The following is a 25,608-nucleotide window of genomic DNA, read 5'->3' on the forward strand; positions in this document are numbered from 1 at the left end:
ATTGCCCTTCAGAAGGTGGGGGTGAGCCAGCTTTTTGAACCACTGCAGTCCATGTGAGGTAGGTACACTCACAGTGCTGTTAGGAACGGAGTTCCAGGATTTTAACCCAGTGACAGTAAAGGAACAGTGATATAGTTACAAGTCAGGGTGGTGTGGGGCTTGGAGGGGAACTTGCAGATGGTGGTTTTTGCATGCGTCTGTTGCCCTTGTTCTTCTAAGTGGTAGAGAACGCGTGTTTGGAAGGTGCTTTCGAAGGAGCCTTGGTGCGTTGCTGCAGTGCATCTTGTAGATGCTACACTTTGCTGCGACTGTGCACTGGTGGTGGAGGGAGTGAATGTTGAAGGTGGTGGATGGGGTGTCGATCATGCTGACTGCTTTGTTCTAAATCGTGTTGAGCTTTTTGAGTGATGTTGAAGCTGCACCCATCCAGGCATTCCATCACACTCCTGTCTTGTGCCTTGTGGTGGACAGGCTTTGGGAAGTCAGGAGGTGAGTTACTTGCCACAGCCTCTGAGCTGCTCCTGACGTCACAGTATTTATCTGGCTGGTCTAGTTAAGTTTCTGGTCAATGGTAATGATGTTGGTGGGGAATTCAGCGGTGATAATGCTGTTGAACGTCAAGGGGAGATGGTTTAGATTCTTTCGTGTTGGAGAATGTCATTGACTGCCACTTGTGTGGCGTGAATGTTTAGTTTAGTTTAGAGATACAGCACTGAAACAGGCCCTTCGGCCCACCGAGTCTGTGCCGACCATCAACCACCCATTTATACTAATCCTACACTAATCCCATATTCCCACCTGTCCCTATATTTCCCTACCACCTACCTATACTAGGGGCAATTTATAATGGCCAATTAACCTATCAACCTGCAAGTCTTTGGCATGTGGGAGGAAACCGGAGCACCCGGAGGAAACCCACGCAGACACAGGGAGAACTTGCAAACTCCACACAGGCAGTACCCAGAATTGAACCCGGGTCGCTGGAGCTGTGAGGCTGCGGTGCTAACCACTGCGCCACTGTGCCGCCCTAGTTTCTTGCCACTTATCAGCCAAAGCCTGAATGTTGGTCAGGTCTTGCTGCACGTGGGCATGGACTGCTTCAGTTTCTGAGGACTTGCAAATGGTACTGAACACTGTGCAATTGTCAGCGAACATCCCCACAAAAACAGCTGCTTTTACGGTCACTTGGAAATTACCGGATTTATCAAATTCAATTTCGCAATTTGCTATGAACTCATGACCTCTGGGTTTGTTAGTCCCATGCCCTAACCAGTAAAAGCATTCCTGGATATCGCAGTAGGATTTAAGTCTTGGAGAAACTTGAACTTTGTTTCCTTCTCTTATAGATTTAAAATATATCGTTACTTTCCTCCCTTCACCCGATCCAAGAAAGTTAGAGAGGCCTTGCCTTTGCAATCCAGACTGAATGCCACAAATTTAACTCTTAACAGTTGACATTAGGAATGCTAAATAATAAAAGCAAAACACTGCAGATGCTGGAAATCTGAAATAAAAACAAGAAATGCTTGGAATGCTAAATTTTGACTTCACCTTAAAATGATTGTTGTATAGTGCTCCACCTAGTGCTGAGACAACATGATGACACTCGGCACAATTGCTTGAATGCTGGACAGCATGTGAGGAAAACGTTTTACTTTTATTTATTTATTTTATTTTTTTGGAATAAGATTTTTAAATTATGTGTGAAATATAAGTTAGACATATTTTAAAAACCTTTTATTGGCTCATCATCTCCCATATTTTCGTGAAAATCTTGAACCAGGAAGCCGTGTAAATACTGTGACGATAAGAGCAGGTCAGAGGCTGGGAATTCTGCGGTGAGCAACTCACCTCCTGACTCCCCAAAAATTCCACTTGCTTGGATGAATGCAAAACCAGTAACACTCAAGAAGCTCAATACCATCCAGGACAAAACCGCCTGCTTGATCAGCACCCTAACCAATACTTTAAATCTTCACTCCCTCCACCACTGGTGCAACATGGTAGCAGTGTGTACCATCTACAAGATGCAGCAGTTCAAGAAGGCAGCTCACCACCACCTTCTCAAGGGCAATAAATGGCAATAAATAGTGACCTTGCCAGTGATGCTCACATCCCAGGAATGTATAGACAAAAGTGGTCAGATGACCTGATCTCACTACTTTATAAATGGAATCTGGCAGTGGTTTTGCACTTTTTAAGGCTAGATGGTGAGTGTGCTCACTGCCTAGTGCAAATGGGTGTGAATTTAAGCAATCTCCATCCATTTACTAGCCCAAGCAGACCTTAAATGTCAATGGGGCAACAGAGGTGACCATTTCCCCCCTCCCCACCCCCTCCAAAACACAGATTTTTCAATTGTTAGTTTGTCTGTTTTTCATGCCAGAAATGAGCAGCCAGCAGTTGAAAATCATGACCATCATTTCAGTCTGCAATTTATTTTTCCCCAAATGCGGCTGTTATTCAAGTAAATTCTTTTACATGAGCTGGCAGTACGGCAACAAGTACCTCTTCTTCAATCCTTCCAATGTTAACATCACCTAAGATGCTATTTTAGTATCTTTTTCTTGTGTACTTAGAAACTTGAAAATAAATAATTTTCTTACTTGGAGATATAGTTATGTTACTAGGTAGATGAGCAAAAATTATATAACCTTGCAAATTTCAGGTGCACTGAACCAGCTAATGCTGCTGAGTATCCACCCTAAATTATCAGACTGCTTGTCTGACATCCAATACTGGATGAGCAGAAATTTTTTCCAGTTAAATATTGGAAAGATGAATTCTCTTCAGTGCCCGGCACAAACTCCAATGTCTCTCCCTGCTAACTGTCTGAGACTGAACCAGACTTTTTGCATGTTTGAGCCTGAGATGAGCTTTGGGCACATACTCGTGCCATAACTAAGGCCACCTATTTCTACCTCCATAAAATTGTCTGACACTGCCTATCTCAGCTCTTCTGCTGTTAAAACCCTTTGTTACCCCTAGACTTGACTATTCCAAGGAACTCCTGGATGACCTCCCACATTCTGCTCGCTTTCAACTTGAAGTGATCCTTAACTCTGCTGCCTGTGACCTTACTCACACTAAGTCCCATTCACCCATCACCCCTGTGCTCACTGACCTATATTGGCTCCGGGCTAAGAAATGCCTTAGTTTAAAATTCTCATTCTTGTTTTCACATCCCTCCATCGCCTCACCCCTCCTTATCACTGTAACCCTCTGCAGTCCAACAACTCTCAGATACCTACAGTCCTCTAAATCTGGGCTTCTTGAACATTCCTGATTTTAATTTCTCCATCATAGGTGGCCATTCCATCAGCTGCCAAGGCCCTAAGCTTTGGAATTCCCTCCCTAAACCATCCACCTCTATTTTCTCTTTGTCTTCATCTGGCTTAATACTTCCTTATGTGGCTCGGTGTCAGATTTTGCTTAATAACATTCTATTGAAGTACCTTGGGATGTTTTATTCCGATAAAGGTGCCATTTGTATGCAAGTTGTTATTTGAAGAAACTGATGCTCGGATTGCATGTGGGTGGGGGCGAGTTGCATTTGTCCTCTTGGAGCCTGACATAATAAAAGACCAGAGGAATGGTGTCACCTGCTGGAATTCCACTAGTCTTAACTCCTGTACCCCAGCATTCCAAATGATGTCAATTTAGAGGTGCACAGCACCTGCTGTTGGTGGGGCCCACAAAAACGGTCCAAGGTGTGTCTGTGGTCTGGAACATTGAGGAACCATTCTTCTGGCTCTGGAGCAATTTATAGTCCTGTAAAGGGGCCAACTTCAATCTTTGTTCAAAAAAAATCCTCTTTGCAATCAGGTGCCACATTTCAATGGTATCCCAGCCTGGCAGCTGTTCACGGTACACTGATACTGGCACTCGTGTGTGCCAGCATTATGCACGTGAGATCAGGCATTTGATTACCATGGGGTGCAACTTGTATCGCACCATAATAATGGCTGAGGACCGGGTCGCTGGTTTTTGATGCCAAAATATTGTAAGCTAACTCAGTTTGTGAAGTTGAGCAGGTTCTGTTTAATGTAAATAATAATGAAGGACAAGGGTGTGACTGCAAAATAGTTGTCAGGGTGGGGTAAAACAACATCATTAATTCTCAGAATGATGCTCAAGAACCTTCAAGACTAAATTTTCCATCACGTAGTTCTGTTTGTATTATTTTTAACATTTTGAGGTTTGTTTTATGGGTATTTGTGGGTTATTGGTATTTTATCGTATTTGTGGGTTGTTTTTTGCCATTGATTTCAATCTGCTTGATGATCACTTTGGAAGATTAATAGTTGCAACATCATCACTGCAAATTAATAGAAAACTAACCTGCATTCAACCAGGAGCATGACAGTGTATTTTTAACTGATTTTATTTTTAATATTGCTTTTAATGTATGATAATGGAGAATATTTATTAGATGATCTATACAATTGTGATTGATACAGTTATCCTTCCTGGAAAGTTTGAGCTGTATTTAAATGCTACATTTAAACCAGACAAATTCAATTTAGACATATTTATGGCACAGAAGGAGGACATTCAGCCGACTCTCCACAGAATTGTGCTGTCAGTTCCACTCCACGGCTCGATCCCCATCTTTCTCTCAGGTGGCCACCCAACTTCCTCTTGAAGTCATTGATCATTGTTTCCACCACCCTTGTGGACAGTGAGTTCCAGCTCATTACCACTCGCTGTGTAAAAAAGTGCTTCCTCATATTCCCTCTGCATCTTTTGCCCAAAACATTCAATTTGTGTACTCTAGTCTTTGTGTCATTTGTTAATAGGAACAGCTTTTCCTTGTCTAATATTCTAAGCCTGTCATAATCTTGTACAGTGGCGCAGTGGTTAGGGCGGCAGCCTCACAGCTCCAGCGACCCAGGTTCAATTCTGGGTACTGCCTGTGTGGAGTTTGCAAGTTCTCCCTGTGTCTGCGTGGGTTTTCTCCGGGTGCTCCGGTTTCCTCCCACAGCCAAAAGACTTGCAGGTTGATAGGTAAATTGGCCATTATAAATTGCCACTAGAATAGGTAGGTGGTAGGGGAATATAGGGACAGGTGAGGATGTGGTAGGAATATGGGATTAGTGTAGGATTAGTATAAAGAGGGTGTTGAATGGTCGGCATAGACTCGGTGGGCCGAAGGGCCTGTTTCAGTGCTGTATCTCGAAATCTAAATCTCCCCTCAATCTCCTTTGATCAAAGCAGAACAAACCCAACTTTTCCAACCTAACCTTGGAACTAAAGTCCTGCATCCCTGGAACCATTCTGGGAAATCTCCCCTGTACCCTCTCAAGGACCCTCACATCCTTCCTGAAGTCTGGTGACCAGAACTGGACGCAACACTCTAGTTGGGGCCTAACCAGAGCTTTATTAATGTTCAGCATAACTTCCCTGCTTTTCTACTCGATGCCGACGGATATACGACGCTCCCACGTTAGCCTGCACATATGATACATGCATGCAGATAGGGACAGAAAAGAGGAGAAGAAAATATAAGGTTTGAGGCAGTGTCTGAAGGGTGTTTCCAGTTGCTTTTTCTGTGGTTCCAACTTTCTGTATAGTCTTTGATTGTAGGCAGCTCTTACTTTTCATTGGGGCACAGTATTCTACTTAAATGTTGTTCACCGTAGGAGACTTTTCTCTCTTTTGAGGTTCTCATGTCCTCAATGGTTTCCAAAGCTGGTGTGAGCGAAATGAGAGCAGACAGGAGAGAGATGTTCTCGAGCCAGGAGTTTTCTGAGTTCAGATCCCTTGTTGGAATTTCAAATCTCAACAGCCAGCTGGTCTTGTGACTGAAACTGGTCTGACCACTTCTTCTGTGTTTGTGGATTCTGCTATCATAGCAGTCAACCTGGAATACTAGCTCATCCCACCTTCAATGTCTGGTAATCAAAAGTTCATTGTTGGTTGAATGGGTCAGGGCATGGTCCTTTGTCCCTTGTTCCAACTTTGCTAGTTATTATGCAAATGTCTTTCCAGTGAGGGGCTTGCAATTTTAAGTTTTAATGTTCATGTGGCGAAATCATGTGTGCCTCAGTCTTGGCAGGTGGGGGGCTTGCCTGACACACTTATCAGGTGAAGAATGTCTCAGAAATGAGAACTGAAAGTGCCAGAAATACTCAGCAGGTGTGGCAGCATCTGTGCAGAGAGAAACAGAGTTAACGTTTTGGGTCTGTGACCCTTCATCAGAACTGGCGAAAGTTAGAAATCTTAACAATCTTTGAACAAATGAAAGGGGGGAGCGGGGAAGAAGAACAAGAAGGAAGGACTGTGATAGGATGGAGGGGGGAGAGATTAAATGACAGATGTCATGGATCAGAGTGCAAATAGTTGTAGCAAAAGACAAAGCATGAGTCCAGAGAGAATGTTAATGGCAGAATAATGAACAACAGCAAAAACGTGAAAAATAGGTTTAAAACTAGCACATGGTTAAAACATAAATAAAATCTATAAAAATAATAAATAAACAAAAAATAATGGGGCTCATGGTCTGAAATTGCTGAACTCAATGTTCAGTCCGGCAGGCTGCAGAGTGCCTAATTGGTAGATGAGGTGCTGTTCCTCGAGCTTGCATTGATGTTCACTGGAACAATGCAGCAGACCCAGGACAGAAATGTGATCATGAAAACAAGGTGGTGAATTAAAATGGCAAGCAACTGGAAGCTTGGATCACATTTGTGAACCGAGCAGAGATGTTCCCCAGTGTAGAGGAGACCACATTGTGATCAGCGAATACAGTGTACTAAATTGAAAGAAGTAAATCAATGCTTTACCTGGAAGGCGTGTTTGTGGCCTTGAATGGTCAGGAGAGAGGAGGTAAAAGGGCAGGTATAACACCTTCTGCGATTGCATGGGAAGGTGCTGTGGAAAGGGAAGAGGTGTGGACCAGGGTGTCTCAGAAGGAACGATCCCTTCGGAATGCTGACGGGGAGGGGAGGGGAAGATGCGTTTGGTGGTGGAATCACGTTGGAGGTGGCGGAAATGGTGGAGGATGGTCCTTTGGGTGTGGAGGCTGGTGGGGTGGAAAGTGAGAATAAGGGGAAGCTTGTGGTTCAGGGAGGGAGGGGAAGGGGTGTGGGCAGAAGTGCGGAAGTGGGTCGGACACGGTTGAGGGCCCCGTCAACCACAGTGCGGAGGTACCCTCAGATGAGGAAAAAGAAGTCATATCAGAGGCGCTGTTGTGGAAGGTGGCATCATCAGAACAGATACTTTGGAGATGGAGAAACTGGGAGAATGGAATGGAATCCTTACAGGAGGCAGGGTGTGAGGAAGTGTAGTCAAGGTAGCTGTGGGAGTCGGTGGGCTGATAAATACTACAGGACAGCCTATCCCCAAAGAAGCTTTAGAGAGGTTGCAGAGGAGATTTACCAGGATGCTGCCTGGACTGGAGGGCATGTCCTACGAAGAAAGATTGAGGGAGCTAGGGCTTTTCTCATTGGAGCGAAGAAGGATGAGAGGTGACTTGATAGAGGGGTACAAGATGATGAGAGGCATAGATAGAGTGGATAGTCAGAGACTTTTTTCCCAGCGTGGAAAGGGCTATCACCAGGGGGTATAATTTTAGGGTGATTGGAGGAAGGTTTCGGGGAGATGTCAGAGGTAGGTTCTTTACACAGAGAGTGGTGGGTGCGTGGAATGCACTGCCAGCGGTGGTAGTAGAAGCAGATACATTAGGGGCATTTAAGCAACTCTTGGATAGGTACATGGATGATAGTAGAATGAAGGGTAGGTAGTGTTACTTAGATCTCAGAGTAGGTTAAAGGTTCGGCACAACATCTTGGGCCGAAGGGCCTGTACTGTGCTGTACTGTTCTATGGTGGTAGAGAAGTTGAGGAAGGGAAGTATCAGAGATAGACCATGTGAAGGTGAGAGAAGTGGGGGAAATTGGAAGCAAAGTTGATGAAGTTTTCCAGTTTGGGGCGAGAGCAGGAAGCGGCACCAATACAATCATTAGTGTACCGGAAAAAGAGTTGGGGAAGGGGGATGTCTCACAGAATCACAGAATAATACAGTGCAGAAGAGGCCCTTCGGCCCATCGAGTCTGCACCAATGCATTAAAGACCCCTGACCTGTCTACCTAATCCCATTTGCCAGCACTTGGCCCATAGCCTTGAATGTTATGACGTGCCAAGTGCTCATCCAGGTACGTTTTAAAGGATGTGAGGCAACCCGCCTCTACCACTCTCCCAGGCAGTGCATTCCAGACCGTCACCACCCTCTGGGTAAAAAAGTTCTTCCTCAAATCCCCCTTCAACCTCCTGCCCCTCACCTTAAACGTGTGTTCCCTCGTAACTGACCCTTCAACTGACGGGAGCAGCTGCTCCCTGTCCATGCCCCTCATAATCTTGTACATCTCGATCAGGTCACCCCTCAGCTTTCTCTACTCCAGCGAAAACAACCCAAGCCTATCCAACCTCTCTTCATAGCTTAAATGTTCCATCCCAGGCACCATCCTGGTGAATCGCCTCTGCACCCCTCCAGTGCAATCACATCCTTCCTATAATGTGGTGACCAGAATTGCACACAGTACTCCAGCTGTGGCCTTACCAAAGTTCTGTACAACTCCAACATGACCTCCCTGCTTTTGTAATCTATGCCTCGATTGATAAAGGCAAGTGTCCCATATGCCTTTTTCACCACCCTATTAACCTGCCCTTCTGCCTTCCGAGATCTATGGACAAACACGCCAAAGTCCCTTTGTTCCTCAGAACTTCCCAGTGTCAGGCCATTCATTGAATACTTCCATGTCACGTTACTCCTTCCAAAGCGTATCACCTCACAATTTTCAGGGTTAAATTCCATCTGCCACTTTTCTGCCCATTTGACCATCCCGTCTATATCTTCCTGGAACCCAAGACCCTCAACCTCACTGTTAACCACTCGGCCAATCCCCCCACGTAGTCATCTATGTCATTTATATAATTGACAAACAATAGGGGACCCAGCACAGATCCCTATGGTATGACACTGGACACTGGCTTCCAGTCACTAAATCTCAGGATGGATTGTCGGGTTTGGGCAATTAGTGTTTGCACAGGAAGCCAGAGTCAGAGGACTTGAGCTGGCTTGTATTTATTTATTTAGAGATACAGCACCGAAACAGGCCCTTTGGCCCACCGAGTCTGTGCTGACCAACAACCACCCATTTATACTAATCCTACATTAATCCCATATTCCCTACCACATCCCCATCATTCTCCTACCATCTACCTACACGAGAGGCAATTTAACAGTGGCCAATTTACCTATCAATCTGCAAGTCTTTGGCTGTGGGAGGAAACCGGAACATCCGGCAGAAACCCACGCAGTCACAGGGAGAACTTGCAAACTCCACACAGGCAGTACCCAGAAGCGAACCCATGTTGTTGGAGTGTGCGGCTGCGGTGCTAACCACTGCGCCACTGTGCCGCCCTGTAGAGTAGAAATTTCAGAGGCCCTGGGGAATTTGCAACAGAGGACAAGGGTTTTGGATTCTGTGAACAGGGTAATAGGATGTTGGTGCAGGCCGATGACGGCAGGGCTGTTGGATGAATAGGATTTGTTGCAGGACAAGATGCAGGCAATGGCATCTTGACCAAGTTGGGGTTTGTGTAAGGAAGAGTTTGGAAGCTGTATCTTGGGGTAATGAAATTATGGGAAATGGTTCCAATGGCATTGGGAATGAAGTGGGTCAAAATGTTAAAGTAATAGTTTATTGAACATTCCTGTCATGTTTTATTAGTGTTAACCTTATCTATTGTTCTGCTCTCAGTGGAGAAAGTGGTGCCGGAAAAACAGAAAGCACAAAACTTATCCTGAAATATTTATCAGCAATGAGCCAACATTCCCTTGATGCACCCGCAAAGGAAAATATCTCTTATGTTGAACAGGCTATTTTGGAAAGCAGGTAAAATGATAAGTGATGAAATGTTATTTCATTGAAAGTTTGCAAATTAGTAAATTTGTTGTAACTATATTGTTTTGATGCTTTTTAAAATTAAGCCCTCCCATCCTTGTGCTTTTTTAGCCTTTTCTTCTGCCAGGAGGAGCAAATTGTCCAAATGCAGAGTATTTTTTATGACCATTCCATTAAATGCAGCCTTTTCTTTTTGCACCACTCCCCTCTTCCCCCCTCCCCCCCCTACTTTATCCCTCCTCTTCTGAAACTAATGACTCAAGTTAGGATATGGTCCCATGTGCCCCAGAACCCTTCCAGTACCTTGTTCAAATTACCATTTTTTTTAACCTGTGAGTCTTGACATTGAGTTTTAGTGTATTATTCTACCATGTGGAAAGGCATAAAAGCTGAGTCCCCTTAACCTAATATGAGGCTGGGAAGGTCACAGGCTAGCAGTCTGGAGCTGAAGTTCTATCCAATGTATTTCCTCTCTCTCAGCCCTAGGACCACTAAGACCAATGGTAGTGTTCACATTCCCAACCAAAATATGAACATACGAAAATCTGCTTAATCACAGATTAGGGATGAAACCTGGGATCTTCCTGATCAATAAAGTTGATGCTTACGTGAGTTAGCTGCTTTTTTGCTTGCTTCTGCAAATGTTGTCCACTACTGGTATATATTGGCCAGTTGAAAGCAGACAAAGCAAAGCTGTAAATACCTCTTCATATTTCCACCACTAAATTTGTTTTTTTCTTCCAGAGGCAAAGTTATAGATCTGAAAGAATTGAGTTCTATAATTCTACTGCTTGGTCTAGGGTCCTTAATCAATCAGTGTAAAGGCTGGCAACTGGATTACAGCTGCTAATCTCACAGCCTCGGAATAAACATAACTCCAGTCTATGGAGGCTACATTTCACCCTTGTGGGTTGGTGACTGTGCCTATACTGGATTTCGTCTGTAGTTAGAAATTATTACTTTTACTACTGAGGTCAATCATCTCAGCTCCAGGACATCACTGCAGGAGTTCCTCAGGGTAGTGTCCTAGGCCCAACCAGCTTCAGCTGCTTCATCAATGACCTTCCTTCAATCATAAGGTCAGAAGTGGGGATGTTCGCTGATGATTGCACAGTGTTCAGGACTCCGCAGATACTGAAGCAGTCCATGTAGAAATGCAGCAAGACCTGGACAATATCCAGGCTTGGGCTGATAAGTGGCAAGTAATATTTGCAGCACACAAGTTCCAGGCAATGATCATCTCCAACAAGAGAGAATCTAACCATCTCCCCTTGAGGTTCAATGGCATTACAGTCACTGAATTCCCTACTATCAACATCCTGGGGGTTAACATTGACCAGAAACTGAACTGGTGTAGCCATATAAATACCGTGGCTACAAGAGCGGTCAGAGGGTAGGACTCCTGTGGCGAGTAACTTACCTCCTGACTCCCCAAAGCCTGTCCACCATCTACAAGGCACAAGTCAGAAGTATGATAGAATACTCTCCACTTGCCTAGATGGGTGCAGCTCCAACAACACTCAAGAAGCTCGACACCATCCAGGACAAAGCAGCCCACTTAATTGGCACCCCATCCATAAACATTCACTCCCTTCACCAGCGACGCATAGTGGCAGCAGTGTATGCCATCTACAAGATGCACTTCAGCAAAGCACCAAGGCTCCTTAGACAGCACCTTCCAAACCTGTGACCTCTACCACCTAGAAGGACAAGGGCAGCAGATGCATGGGAACACCACCACCTGCAAGTTCTCCTCCAAGCCACACACCATCCTGACTTGGAACTGTATCGCCGTTCCTTCAGTGTCGCTGGATCAAAATCCTGGAACCCCCTTCCTAACAGCACTGTGAGTGTACCTACTCCAAATGGACTGCAGTGGTTCAAGAAGGCAGCTCACCACCACCTTCTCAAGGGCAATTAGGGATAGGCAATAAATGCTCGCCTAGCCAGTGACACCCACATACCAAGAATAAAAAAAAAATCACAATTATTATGCTTGGTAATTGTACTAAACTTCTCACAAGCAATTTGACTCCATGTATTTTAGATATTTTAACTAGTTTTTTTCTTATACCTCATTCTAAAAAAAAAGGATTAAAAGCAAGTCATTAATTAGTCTGTGTGTGTCATTATTTTATGTCGTGTCTCAACTTTTACTGCATTGAGTTTTGATCGATCTTTGAATCAACAGCCCCATCATGGAAGCATTTGGTAATGCGAAGACTGTCCACAACAACAACTCCAGTCGATTTGGAAAGTTCATTCAGCTGAACTTCTGTCAGAAAGGCAATATTCAGGGAGGCAGAATCATAGATTGTATCCTTTACTGTGATGAGCTTCAGAATGCAACTTCACTAACAATTTTTAACAACATGCCCTAGTTTAAAGACTGTTTATTTTGTGAAAACACTTTGCAAATACTTACTTTTCTCCAATCTTTAAGAGCAATGAAAAAATATTTATAAAAGCCAAACCAAATATGGTCTACTCGAAGAAAATTGAGACTTGTATTCCATTTAGAGGAAAAATGGCACTCTGAAGGGACTAAGAGCACTGTTTTGTCAATTGCCATAAACGTCAGATATTTCATATTTAATTTTATTGGAATTTAATTATCTGTTTTCGTACAACAATAAAGGAGCTGTGCCATAAACTGTTTTTCTTAACTAATCTTTCTAAATAAAGATTTATTAGAAAAGGTAAGGACATTTCATGATTGAAGCACTGAACTATCATTGCTTTTCATGCAGTTTTAATTTTCCTAGCAACAAAATGCTAGTTGTTCATTCCATAGTGTGCCAAGATTCAGGCAATGAAAATGTTCCTTTTACTTTTTTGTAGAACCGTGTAGTCAGACAGAACCCCGGGGAGAGGAATTATCACATTTTCTATGCACTACTGGCTGGAACAGATGCAGAGCAGAAAGGTGAATAATGAACCAACTCCTTGTAAGCAGAGTTTGAAAGTAGGTGTAATCGCTTAGTAAAATCACAGCAAAGATTTTACACAAGATACTCTGCTCCAGCTTTTCTTAACCACTGCAACCCTGTTGATTTCCAGTGATGTCTGTGCATTTGTCACTCTGATGCGTTTGCACGGATAAAGTTTTGGTTTTTACCATTTCCCATTGCTAAACACAGTGAAATTTCTCTCAAGAGCAAGGGTGCAAGATGAAATGATTAGGTCAATTCACCAATGATCTTATTGAATGGCGGAGCAGGCTCGAGGGCCAGACGGCCTACTCCTGCTCCTAGTTCTTATGATCTTATGACCAATCCTGCACTCCCAGTTGAGAGCCATGTTTGAAGGGCATGAAGATCAGCAAATTGGTGTTGCACTGCTGTAGCTTTTTCTCTAACTTGTACTTCTTCAAATACCACGTGCTGCTGGCAACATGGGATCATATGAAAACAGAAGTTTGTTGAGCACAGTTAGGTTTTGGGATTTGCTATGGCCAGCTTTCTTTATGGAAAGGATTTGGAATTTTTAGATGAAGTTTATTCTAGTGATTTAAAAAAAAAATTAAACAAACTTGATGAAATGTGGTTAATATGCTTTATGGAAGTTGTTTTTCCCAGAGACTAAACAATAAACACTTTATAGCATGTCAAAAACTCCTCAAGTCAGTTGTGTTGAAAAGTCAAGCAAAAACAAGAAATGCTGGATTCACTCAGCAGGTCTGGCAGCATCTGTGGAAAGAGAAGCAGAGTTAACGTTTCGGGTCAGTGACCCTTCTTCGGATCTGCTTCTCTTTACACAGATGCTGCCAGACCTGCTGAGTGAATCCAGCATTTCTTGTTTTTGTTTCAGATTTCCAGCATCCGCAGTATTTTGCTTTTATTTTTGTGTTGACAAGTCCTTTGGTCCTGTCTGTCGGAGGTTAAAAAAGAGGAGCTTTTATGTGGAGATAGGCAAAAACTGTCAAGCTTTTAAACAGAGTTATGAAAGATTTAGAATGAGAAATGCTGGAGGAACAGTTAATAATTCATTCATGGGATATGGCCGTCGCTGGCTCGGACAGCATTTATTGCCCATCCCTAATTGCCCTTGAGAAGGTGCTGGTTCGCCACCGCCTTGAACCGCTGCAGAAAACATCAGCCTGGATTTTGTTGCAATAATAACGGTGAGGCTATCGGCGCTCGCTGCTATTACAGGATAAATCTGACAGAAACTTCTGGTTGCCACACATGCGCAGTCAGACACAAAAACACAGAAGCTGCTGTCAGATACCCTGCCCCTCCATAGGGTGCAATGATGTAGTGCTCACTGATAGACTAGACATTGAAAGATTGACCCACTAGTTCTTACTAAGGACAGCTGAAAAAATTAGGACAAGTGCATTCAGGAGTAAGTGAGTTTTTGACAGTGTAATAAGTGATAATTACTGCTGAGCAACCTCTCTGGCCCTAAAATATTAATATGGAGTCTGATTTCTTCAGAAGAAAATTAACATTACAGATTTTTTAAAAAAAATTAAAATCAAAATACATTATTTTTTCTGTTTTTCTCCTTTAATTCCATCTGTGTGTCCTCATTTTTATTTTGATCCCTGTACATGATTTGCTTTTTTTTATTTCTTGATATGCAGTCTGCATGTCTATGAGGATCTTTCAAACTGATTGGTTGAAGAGCCTCACTATTATTTGTCAGGTCATAGATGCCACAGATCCCAAATAGGGGGCAGCATGAAAGATCAGGCACCCAATTAGTGGGCAGTCCCACTGACTCCAGTTAATGGAAATTTTCACTGACCAATCGCACCAAGTCTCTGGCCAACAGTACTTGAGATGAATGTAGAAAGTAGTTCCTTCGCCGCTGAGAGCAGAATCTGAGCCATATTATAAAAGCAAAATACTGCAGATATTGGAAATCTGAAATTAAAACAGAGTGCTGGAAATACTCAACAGGTCTGGCAGTATCTGTGGAAAGAGAAACCGCGTTAACATTTCAGGTCTGTGACTTTTCATCAGAACAGGCAAAGGTTAGAAAGGTTACAGGCTTTGAGCAGTGAAACGTGGGGTGCGGGGGGGGGCGGGGAAGAAGAATAAAAGGGAAGGTGTGTGATGAGGCAGAGGGCAGGAGAGATTAAATGACAGAGATGTCATGGAACGAAGGCAAAGGGAGTGCTAACAGTTCTAGTAAAAGATAAAGCATTCGTCCAGGGAGAGTGTTAATGGCAGAATAGTGAACAGGTCTGTGCAAAAGCAAAAACATGAAAAACAAGGTTAAGGCAAGCACATGGTTAAAATATGAAATAAAATAAATTAAAGGCAGTCATGTTCTGAAACTGTTGAACTCACTGTTGAGTCCAGAAGGCTGTAGAGTGCCTAATTGGAAGACAAAGTTCTGTTCTTCGAGCTTGCGTTGAGATTCACTGGAACACTGCAGCACGCCAAGGACAGAAATGTGGGCATGAGAACAGGGTGCTGAATTAAAATGGCATGCAACCGGAAGCTTGGAGTCATGCTTGCAGACTAAGCAGAGGTGTTCCGCAAAGCAGTTACCCAATCTGCTTTTGGTCTCCCCATTGTGGAGGCGACCACATTGTGAGCAATGAGAATACAGTACACTAAATTGAAAAAACTACAAATAAAATCACTGCTTCACCTGGATGGAGTGTTTGGGGCCTTGGTTGGTGAGGAAGGAGGAGGTAAAGGGCAGGTATTACACATCGTGTGATTGCATGGGAAAGTGTCGTGGGAAGGGGGTGAGGTGTCAGGGGTGATGGAGAAGTGGACCAGGGTGTCATGGAGGGAATGATCCCTTCGGAATGCTGACTGGAGGAAATGGGAAGATGTGTTTGACAGTGACATCACACTGGAGGTCCCGGAAATGGCGGAGGGTGATCCTTTGGATGTGGAGGCTGATGGGGTGAAAAGTGAGGACAAGGGGAACGCTGTCACAGTTCTGGGAGGGATGGGAAGGAGTGAAGGCAGAAGTGCGAGAAATGGGTCAGATACGGTTAAGGGCCTGTTAACCACAGTGGGGGAGGGCTCCTCAGTTGAGGAAAAAGGAAGACATATCAGAAGCGCTGTTGTGGAAGGTTGCCTCGTCAGAACAGTTGCATTGAGACTGAGAAACTTGGAGAATGGAATGGAGTCCTTACAGGAGGCAGGGTGTGAGGAAGTGTAGCCGAGGTAGCTGTGGGAGTCGGTGGGCTAATAATGAATATTAATAGACAGCCTATTCCCAGAGATGGGGAAACAGAATTTGGGGAAGGGATGTATCGGAGATGGACATGTGAAGGTGAGAGAAGGGTGGAAATTGGAAGCAAAGTTGATGAAGTTTTCCAGTTTGGAGCGGGAGCAGGAAGCAGCACCGATTATAGTCATCAATGGACAAGAGAAAGAGTTGGGGGAAAGGGAGTAGGACTGGAACAAGGAATGTTCGACATACCCCACAAAAAGACATGAAGTATGCCCCTAACTGGAAAACCTCATCAACTTTGCATCCAATTACCACTCTTCTCTGATATTCACATGGTCCATCTCTGACACTTGCCTTCCCTTCCTCAAAATCAGCCATGAAATTATGCTGATCTGCAATCTAACTCCATATTGACCCATATTCATGAATAACTTTGGATAATTTTTAGACTATGCCCTTATTCCTGGACTCACCAACTAGTGGAAGTGGTTGCTCCCTATCAACCCTATCTGTTTCCCTTAATATCTTGAAAACTTTAAGCAAATCACCACTTACCTTCTAAATTCAAGGGAGTACAATTCTAGTTCGTTTATTCTCTCCTCATAGCTTAACCTTTGCAGTCCAGGTGTCATTCCAGCAAATCTACGCTGCACTCCTTCCAAGGCCGATATTTTTGTATTTGTTTTTTGTGGGATGTGTACATAAACCACATTGCTGTGGGTCTGGAGTCGCATGTAGGCCAGACCAGGTGAAGACGACAGATTTCCTTCCCTAAAGGACATTAGTGAACCAGATGGATTTTTACAATTAATCGGCAAAGGTTTGATGGTCAAACTACGGCAGTTGCATGCTCCTCTTGCAGGATGTGGGAGGTAAGGGTCCCTGCTGACTTCACCTGTGAGATGTGCACCCAACTCCAGCTCCTCACAGACCGTGTTAGGGAACTGGAGCTGGATGAACTTCGGATCATGCGGGAGGCTGAAGGGGTGATCGAGAGCAGTTATAGGGAAGGACTGACACCTAAGTCACAAGATAAAGGTAGCTGGGTGACCGTCAGGGGAAAGAAAGGGAATAGGCGCACAGTGCATGGATCCCCTGTGGCCGTTCCCCTCAATAATAAGTATACCGTTTTGGATACGGTTGGGAGGGACGTCCTACTGGGGAAAGCCACAGCGGCCAGGTCTCTGGCACTGAGCCTGGCTCTGCGGCTCAGAAGGGAAGGGGGGATAATAGGTGAGCGATAGTGATAGGAGATTCAATGGTTAGAGGAACAGACAGGAGATTCTGTGGTCACGAACGAGACTCCCGGATAGTATGTTGCCTCCCGGGTGCCAGGGTCAGGGATGTCTCGGATCGAGTCTACGGGATTCTTAATGGGGAGGGGAGCAGCCAGAAGTCGTGGTACACATCAGTACCAATGACATAGCTAGGAAAAGGGATGAGGACCTGAAAAGCGAATATAGGGAGTTAGGTTGGAAGCCAAAAGGCAGGACGAGCAGAGTAGTAATCTCAGGATTGATACCGGTGCCACGTGCTAGTGAGGCTAGAAACAGAGAGCGAGTGCAGCTGAACATGTGGCTGCAGAGCTGGTGTAGGAGGGAGGGCTAGTTATGTGGATCATTGGGATAGCTTCTGGGGAAGGTGGGACCTGTACAAGAAGGACGGGTTGCATCTGAACTGGAGGGGCACCAATATCCTGGGCGGGAGGTTTGCTAGAGCTCTTCGGGAGGGTTTAAACTAGTTTGGCAGGGGGATGGGAACTGGAGCTACGGATCAGTGGATGGGGTAGCTGTTGACTAGGCAGATACAGAGTGCAGAGAGTCTGTGAGGAAGGTTAGACAGTTGACAGGGCAAAGTTGCAGCCAGTATGATGGGATGAAGTGTGTCTATTTCAACGCAAGAAGTGTCAGGAATAAGGCTGATGAACTTAGAGCATGGATCAGTACTTGGAGCTACGACGTTGTGGCCATTACGGAGACTTGGATATCACAGGGGAAGGAATTGATGTTGGATGTTCCGGGGTTTAGATGTTTCAAAAGGAGTAGGGAGGGAGGTAAAAGAGGTGGGGGAGTGGCATTGTTAATCAGGGATAGAAACACAGCTGCAGAAAGGGAGGTCGTCGAGGAGGGTTTGTCTACTGAGTCATTATGGGTGGAAGTCAGAAACAGGAAAGGAGCAGTCACTTTATCGGGAGTTTTCTATAGACCCCCCACAAGCAACAGAGACACGGAGGCACAGATTGGGAGGCAGATTTTGGAAAGGTGCAGAAGTAAAAGTGTTGTTGTCATGGGTGACTTCAACTTCCCTAATATTGATTGGAACCTCCTTAGTGCAAATCGTTTGGATGGAGCAGTTTTTGTCAGGTGTGTCCAGGAATGTTTCCTGTCTCAATATGTAGATAGGCCGACAAGAGGGGAGGCTATGTTGGATTTGGTGCTTGGCAACGAACCAGGCCAGTTGGCAGATCTCTCGATGGAAGAGCATTTCGGTGATAGTGATCACAGCTCCCTGACCTTTACTATAGTCATGGAGAGGGACAGGAGCAGACGGGATGGGAAAATATTTAATTGGGGGAGGGGGAATTACAATGCTATTAGGCAGGAACTGGGGAGCATAAATTGGGAACAGATGTTCTCAGGGAAATGCACGACAGAAATGTGGAGGTTGTTTAGGGAGCACTTGCTACGACTGCTGGATAGGTTTGTCCCAATGAGGCAAGGAAGGGATGGTAGGGTGAAGGAACCTTGGATGACAAGAGATGTGGAACAGCCAGTCAAGAGGAAGAAGGAAGCTTACTTAAGGTTGAGGAAGCAAGGATCAGACAGGGCTCTAGAGGATTACAAGGTAGTAGCCAGGAAGGAACTGAAAAATGAGAGCTAGAAGGGGACATGAAAAAGTCTTGGTGGGTAGGATTAAGGAAAATCCCAAGGCGTTCTACACTTATGTGAGGAACAAGCGGGTGGCCAGAGTGAGGGTAGGGCCGATCAGGGATAGTGGAGGGAACTTGTGCCTGGAGTCGGAGGAGGTAGGGGAGGTCCTAAGTGAATAATTTGCTTCAGTATTCACTAGTGAGAAGGACCTGGTCGTTTGTGAGGACAGCGTGAAACAGGCTGATATGCTCGAACAGGTTGATGTTAAGAGGGAGGATGTGCTGGAAATTTTGAAAGACTTGAGGACAGATAAGTCCCCGGGACCAGACGGGATATACCCAAGGATATTAAGGGAAGCGAGGGAAGAGATTGCGCGCCTTTGGCGATGATCTTTGCGTCCTCACTGTCCACTGGAGTAGTACCAGATGATTGGAGGGTGGCAAATGTTATTCCCTTGTTCAAGAAAGGGAAGAGGGATAACCCTGGCAATTATAGACCAGTCAGTCTTAAGTCGGTAGTGGGCAAATTATTGGAGAGGATTCTGAGAGACAGGATTTATGATTATTTGGAAAAGCATAGTTTGATTAGAGACAGTCAGCATGGCTTTGTGAGGGGCAGGTCATGCCTCACAGGCCTTATTGAATTCTTTGAAGATGTGACAAAACACATTGATGAAGGAAGAGCAGTGGATGTGGTGTACATGGATTTTAGCAAGGCGTTTGATAAGGTTCCGCATGGTAGGCTCATTCAGAAAGTAAGGAGACATGGGATACAGGGTAAGTTGGCTGTCTGGATACAGAACTGGCTGGCCCATAGAAGACGGAGGGTGGTAGTAGATGGAAAGTATTCAGCCTGGAGCTCGGTGACCAGTGGTGTTCCACAGGGATCTGTTCTGGGACCTCTGCTCTTTGTGATTTTTATAAATGACTTGGATGAGGAAGTGGAAGGCTGGGTTAGCAAGTTTGCCTATGACACGAAGGTTGCTGGAGATGTGGATAGTGTGGAAGGCTGTTCAACCTGGAAAAGTGTGAAGTGATTCATTTTGGAAGGTCGAATTTGAATGCAGAATACAGGCTTAAAGACAGGATTCTTGGTACTGTGGAGGAACAGAGGGATCTTGGGGTCCATGTCCATAGATCGCTCAAAGTTGCCACCAAAGTTGATAGGGCTGTTAAGAAGGCGTATGGGGTGTTGGCTTTCATTAACAGGGGGATTGAGTTTAAGAGCCGTGAGGTTATGCTGCAGCTCTATAAAGACCTGGTTCGACCACACTTGGAATATTGTGTTCAGTTCTGGTCGCCTCATTATAGGAAGGATGTGGAAGCTTTAGAGAGGGTGCAGAGGAGATTTACCAGGATGCTGCCTTTACTGGAGGGCATGTCTTACAAAGAAAGGTTGAGGGAGCTAGGGCTTTTCTCATTGGAGCGAAGAAGGATGAGAGGTGACTTGATAGAGGGGTACAAGATGATGAGAGGCATAGATAGAGTGGATAGCCAGAGACTTTTTCCCAGCGTGGAAAGGGCGATCACCAGGGGGCATAATTTTAGGGTGATTGGAGGAAGGTTTCGGGGAGATGCAAGAGGTAGGTTCTTTACACAGAGAGTGGTGGGTGCGTGGAATGCACTGCCAGCGGTGGTAGTCGAAGCAGATACATTAGGGACATTTAAGCGACTCTTGGATAGGTACATGGATGATAGTAGAATGAAGGGTATGTAGGTAGTTTTATCTTGGAGTAGGTTAAAGGTTCGGCACAACATCGTGGGCCAAAGAGCCTGTACTGTACTGTTCTATGTTCTATACTCCCTAAGGTGTGCCCAGAATTGCTCACGGTTCTCCAGGTGTGGTCTCACTAAGCTTTTGTACAGCTGAAGCATGACTTCTATTCTATTTCTGAAATGTGTTCAGGAGAACTTGATCAATATGTTCTCGGTCCAGCTAGGAAGAAGGCATTGCTCGATCTGGTGCTGGAGTATGAGGTGCATCAAGTGTCTGTGGGGGAACATTTGGGGAAGAATAATCATTGTATCATAAGGTTTAGATAAGCAATGGAGAAGAGCAAGGAACAATCTAAAGCATAAGCTCTAAATTGGAAGAGGGCTAGCTAACTTCAATCGGACGAGAGGGGATCTTGACAGAGTAAAATGGAACCAAGGGTTGACAGGAAAATCTGTAACGGAGCAATGGGTGATCTTTAAGGAAGAGATGTTTCAGGTACTTTCTAACAAGGGCGAAAGGTGGAGGAACCAAAGTCAGAACTCCTCGGATGATGAGGGTAATAGAGAATATGATGAAACAAAAAAAGATGATGTACGATGCATATCAGATGAAATCTACAAGCGCGAACCAGGCCAAATACAATAGGTTTCGAGTAGAAGTGAAGAAGAAGTACTACTGGCAAAGAGAGAATACGAGAATAGATTGGCAGTTAACATAAAAGGGAAGCCAAAAATCTTCTCCTGACATATAAATAGTAAGCAGGCAGTAAGAGCTGGAGTGGGGCCTGTTAGGACAAAGAGGATGATATATGCTTTGAGGCAGAGGACAAGGCTAGAATACTTAACCAGTACTTAGTATTGGTGTTTACGAAGGAAACAGATGCTGACAAAATATCGGTCGAAGAACAGATGGTAGAGGTAATGGATGAGGTGAAAATTGATGGGGGGATGTTCTGAAAAGGCTAGCTATGCTTAGAGTGGATAAATTGCCTGGTCCGGATGCTTTGCATCCCAGGTTGCAAAAGGAAGTGGGAGTGGAGATAGCGGAAGGGCTTGCCATAATTTTCCAAAGTCTCTAGATATGGGGAAGGTGCCAGCGGATTGGAGAGTGGGAAATGTGCCATCGTTATTCAAGAAAGGGTATAAGGGCATTCCTAGTAATTACAGGCTGTCAGTTTAACATCTGTGTTGGGTAAGGTTTTAGAAACAATAATTAAGGGGAAAAATCAGCAGGCACTTGGAGAGTTAGTTAGTTAGTTCGAGATACAGCACTGAAACAGGCCCTTCGGCCCACCGAGTCTGTGCCGACCATCAACCACCCATTTGTACTAATCCTACACTAATTCCATATTCCTACCACATCCCCACCTGTTCCTATATTTCCCTACCACCTACCTATACTAGTGGCAATTTATAATGGCCAATTTACCGATCAACCTGTAAGTAAAAGCAAAATACTGCGGATGCTGGAAATCTGAAACAAAAACAAGAAATGCTTTTATCACTCAGCAGGTCTGGCAGCATCTGTGGAAAGAGAAGCAGAGTTAACGTTTCGGGTCAGTGACCCTTCTTCGGAACTGACAAATATTAGAAAAGTCACGGATTATAAACAAGTGAGGTGGGGGTGGGGCAAGAGATAACAAAGGAGAAGGTGCAGATTGGACCAGGCCACATAGCTGACCAAAAGGTCACGGAGCAAAGGCAAACAATATGTTGATGGTATGTTGAAAGACAAAGCATCAGTACAGATTAGGTGTGAATACACTGAATATTGAACAGCAGCAAGTGCAAACCTGAAGAAAAACAACCTGAAAAAAACAGTGGGTAAGCAAACTGAACAAATTAAGATGAAATGAAATAAATGCAAAAAAAGATTGTAAAAAATGTAAAAAGGAATGTAAAAGAAAAGGAAGAAAAAATAACTAAAAATGAAAGTAAAATGGGGGGCTGTCATGCTCTGAAATTATTGAACTCAATGTTCAGTCCGGCAGGCTGTAGTGTGCCTAATCGGTAGATGAGATGCTGTTCCTCGAGCTTGCGTTGATGTTCACTGGAACACTGCAGCAATCCCAGGACAGAGATGTGAGCATGAGAGCAGGGGGGAGTGTTGAAATGGCAGGCAACCGGAAGCTCAGGGTCCTGCTTGCGGACTGAGCGGAGATGTTCCGCAAAACGGTCACCCGGTCTGCGCTTGGTCTCCCCAATGTAGAGGAGACCACACTGTGAGCAGCGAATACAGTATACTACATTGAAAGAAGTACAAGTAAATCGCTGCTTCACCTGAAAGGAGTGTTTGGGGCCTGGGATAGTGAGGAGAGAGGAGGTAAATGGGCAGGTATTACACCTCCTGCGATTGCAGGGGAAGGTGCCCTGGGACGGGGACGAGGTGGTGGGGGTAGATTAGATTAGATTAGAGATACAGCACTGAAACAGGCCCTTCGGCCCCACCGAGTCTGTGCCGAACATCAACCACCCATTTATACTAATCCGACACTCATCCCATATTCCTACCACACATCCCCACCTGTCCCTATATATTTCCCTGCCACCTACCTATACTAGTGACAATTTATAATGGCCAATTTACCTATCAACCTGCAAGTCTTTTGGCTTGTGGGAGGAAACCGGAGCACCCGGAGAAAACCCACGCAGACACAGGGAGAACTTGCAAACTCCACACAGGCAGTACCCGGAATCGAACCCGGGTCGCTGGAGCTGTGAGGCTGCGGTGCTATCCACTGCGCCACTGTGCCGCCCACCTTTTTTTTTTTTTTTAGTGTTTGCCCCCTGCCTCTCACTGCTACTTCCAGTGTTTGCCCCTCCCTCTCACTGCTGCCCCCAGTGTTTGCTCCCCTCCCTGGAGGAGTGGACCAGGGTGTCGCGGAGGGAACGATCCCTTCGGAATGCTGACAGGGGAAGGGAGGGGAAGATGCGACTGGTAATGGCATCACGCTGGAGGTGGCGAAAATGGCGGAGGATGATCCTTTGAATATGGAGGCTGGTGCGATGAGAAGTGAGGACGAGGGGAGCCCTGTCACGGTTCTGGGAGGGAGGGGAAGGGGTGTGGGTAGAGGTGCAGGGAATGGGTCAGACACGGTTGAGGGCCCTGTCAACCACAGTGTGGGGAAATCCTCGGTTGAGGAAAAAGGAGGTCATATCAGAAGCACCGTCATGGAAGGTAGCATCATCAGAGCAGATGCGTCGGAGACGGAGAAACTGAGAGAATGGAATGGAGTCCTTACAGGAGGTAGGGTGTGAAGAAGTGTAGTCGAGGTAGCTGTGGGAGTCAGTGGGCTTTTAATGGATATTGGTAGACAATCTATCCCCAGAGATGGAGACAGAGAAGTCGAGGAAGGGAAGGGAAGTGTCAGAGATGGACCATGTAAAGGTGAGAGAAGGGTGGAAATTGGAAGCAAAGTTGATTAAGTTTTCTAGTTCGGGGCGGGAGCAGGAAACGGCACCGATACAGTCATCAATGTACCGGAAAAAGAGTTGGGGGAGGGGGCCTGAGTAGGACTGGAACAAAGAATGCTCGACATATCCCACAAAAAGGCAGGCATAACTAGGACCCATGCGGGTACCCATAGCGACACCTTTTACTTGAAGGAAGTGCATGGAGTTGAAGGAGAAGTTGTTCAACGTGAGAACAAGTTCAGCCAGGCGGAGGAGGGTGGTGGTGGATGGGGACTGGTTGGGCCTCTGTTCCAGGAAGAAGCGGAGAGCCCTCAAACCATCCTGGTGGATGATGGAGAGCCCTCAAACCTGCAGACAAGGGTGGTGCTGTTGTTGTATGGCGTACCGACCTCTACCTTGCAGAAGCTCAACGCCAACTCACAGACACTTCTTCCTACCTCCCTCTGGACCATGACCCCACCACCGAACATCAAGCCACCGTCCAAAGGACTGTCACTGACCTCATCTCCTCTGGAGATCTTCCCTCTACGGCTTCCAACCTCATAGTCCCACAACCCCGGACAGCCCGCTTCTACCTCCTTCCCAAAATCCACAAACAGGACTGTCCCGGCAGACCCATTGTGTCAGCCTGCTCCTGCCCCACTGAACTTATTTCTTCCTATCTAGACTCTATCTTTTCTCCGCTGGTCCAGTCTCTTCCCACCTGCATCCGTGACTCTTCTGACGCCCTACGTCATTTTGACAATTTCCAGTTTCCTGGTCCCAACCGCCGCCTCTTCACTATGGACGTCTAATCGCTCTACGCCTCCATCCCCCACCAGGATGGTTTGAGGGCTCTCCGCTTCTTCCTGGAACAGAGGCCCAACCAGTCCCCATCCACCACCACCCTCTTCCGCCTGGCTGAACTTGTTCTCACATTGAACAACTTCTCCTTCAACTCCATGCACTTCCTTCAAGTAAAAGGTGTCGCTATGGGTACCCGCATGGGTCCTAGTTATGCTTGCCTTTTTGTGGGATATGTCGAGCATTCTTTGTTCCAGTCCTACTCAGGCCCCCTCCCCCAACTCTTTTTCCGGTACATTGATGACTGTATCGGTGCCGTTTCCTGCTCCCGCCCCGAACTAGAAAACTTAATCAACTTTGCTTCCAATTTCCACCCTTCTCTCACCTTTACATGGTCCATCTCTGACACGTCCCTTCCCTTCCTCGACTTCTGGATCGGCGCAGGCTTGGAGGGCCGAAGGGCCTGTTCCTGTGCTGTAATTTTCTTTGTTCTTTGTTCTCTGTCTCCATCTCTGGGGATAGGTTGTCTACCAATATCCATTATAAGCCCACTGACTCCCACAGCTACCTCGATTACACTTCTTCACACCCTACCTCCTGTAAGGACTCCATTCCATTCTCCCAGTTTCTCCGTCTCCGACGCATCTGCTCTGATGATGCTACCTTCCATGACGGTGCTTCTGATATGACCTTTTTCCTCAACCGAAGATTTCCCCCCACTGTGGTTGACAGGGCCCTCAACCGTGTCCGACCCATTCCCCGCACCTCTCCC

General features: G+C 45.5%; 1 protein-coding gene across 1 annotated transcript in view; it reads left to right on the plus strand.

The window, feature by feature from the left end:
• myo10 (myosin X) overlaps positions 1-25,608 on the plus strand; it is a 613,607-nt gene that overhangs the window by 294,215 nt on the left and 293,784 nt on the right. Inside the window, exons 5-8 of the mRNA XM_068058429.1 lie at positions 9,764-9,898; positions 12,099-12,223; positions 12,593-12,606; positions 12,749-12,833. Of these exons, the coding sequence (XP_067914530.1) occupies positions 9,764-9,898; positions 12,099-12,223; positions 12,593-12,606; positions 12,749-12,833 (359 nt within the window). The remainder of the gene's footprint in view (positions 1-9,763; positions 9,899-12,098; positions 12,224-12,592; positions 12,607-12,748; positions 12,834-25,608) is intronic.

The sequence above is a fragment of the Heterodontus francisci genome, chromosome 2 (assembly GCF_036365525.1).
Source record: "Heterodontus francisci isolate sHetFra1 chromosome 2, sHetFra1.hap1, whole genome shotgun sequence".
Taxonomy (NCBI): Eukaryota; Metazoa; Chordata; class Chondrichthyes; order Heterodontiformes; family Heterodontidae; genus Heterodontus; species Heterodontus francisci.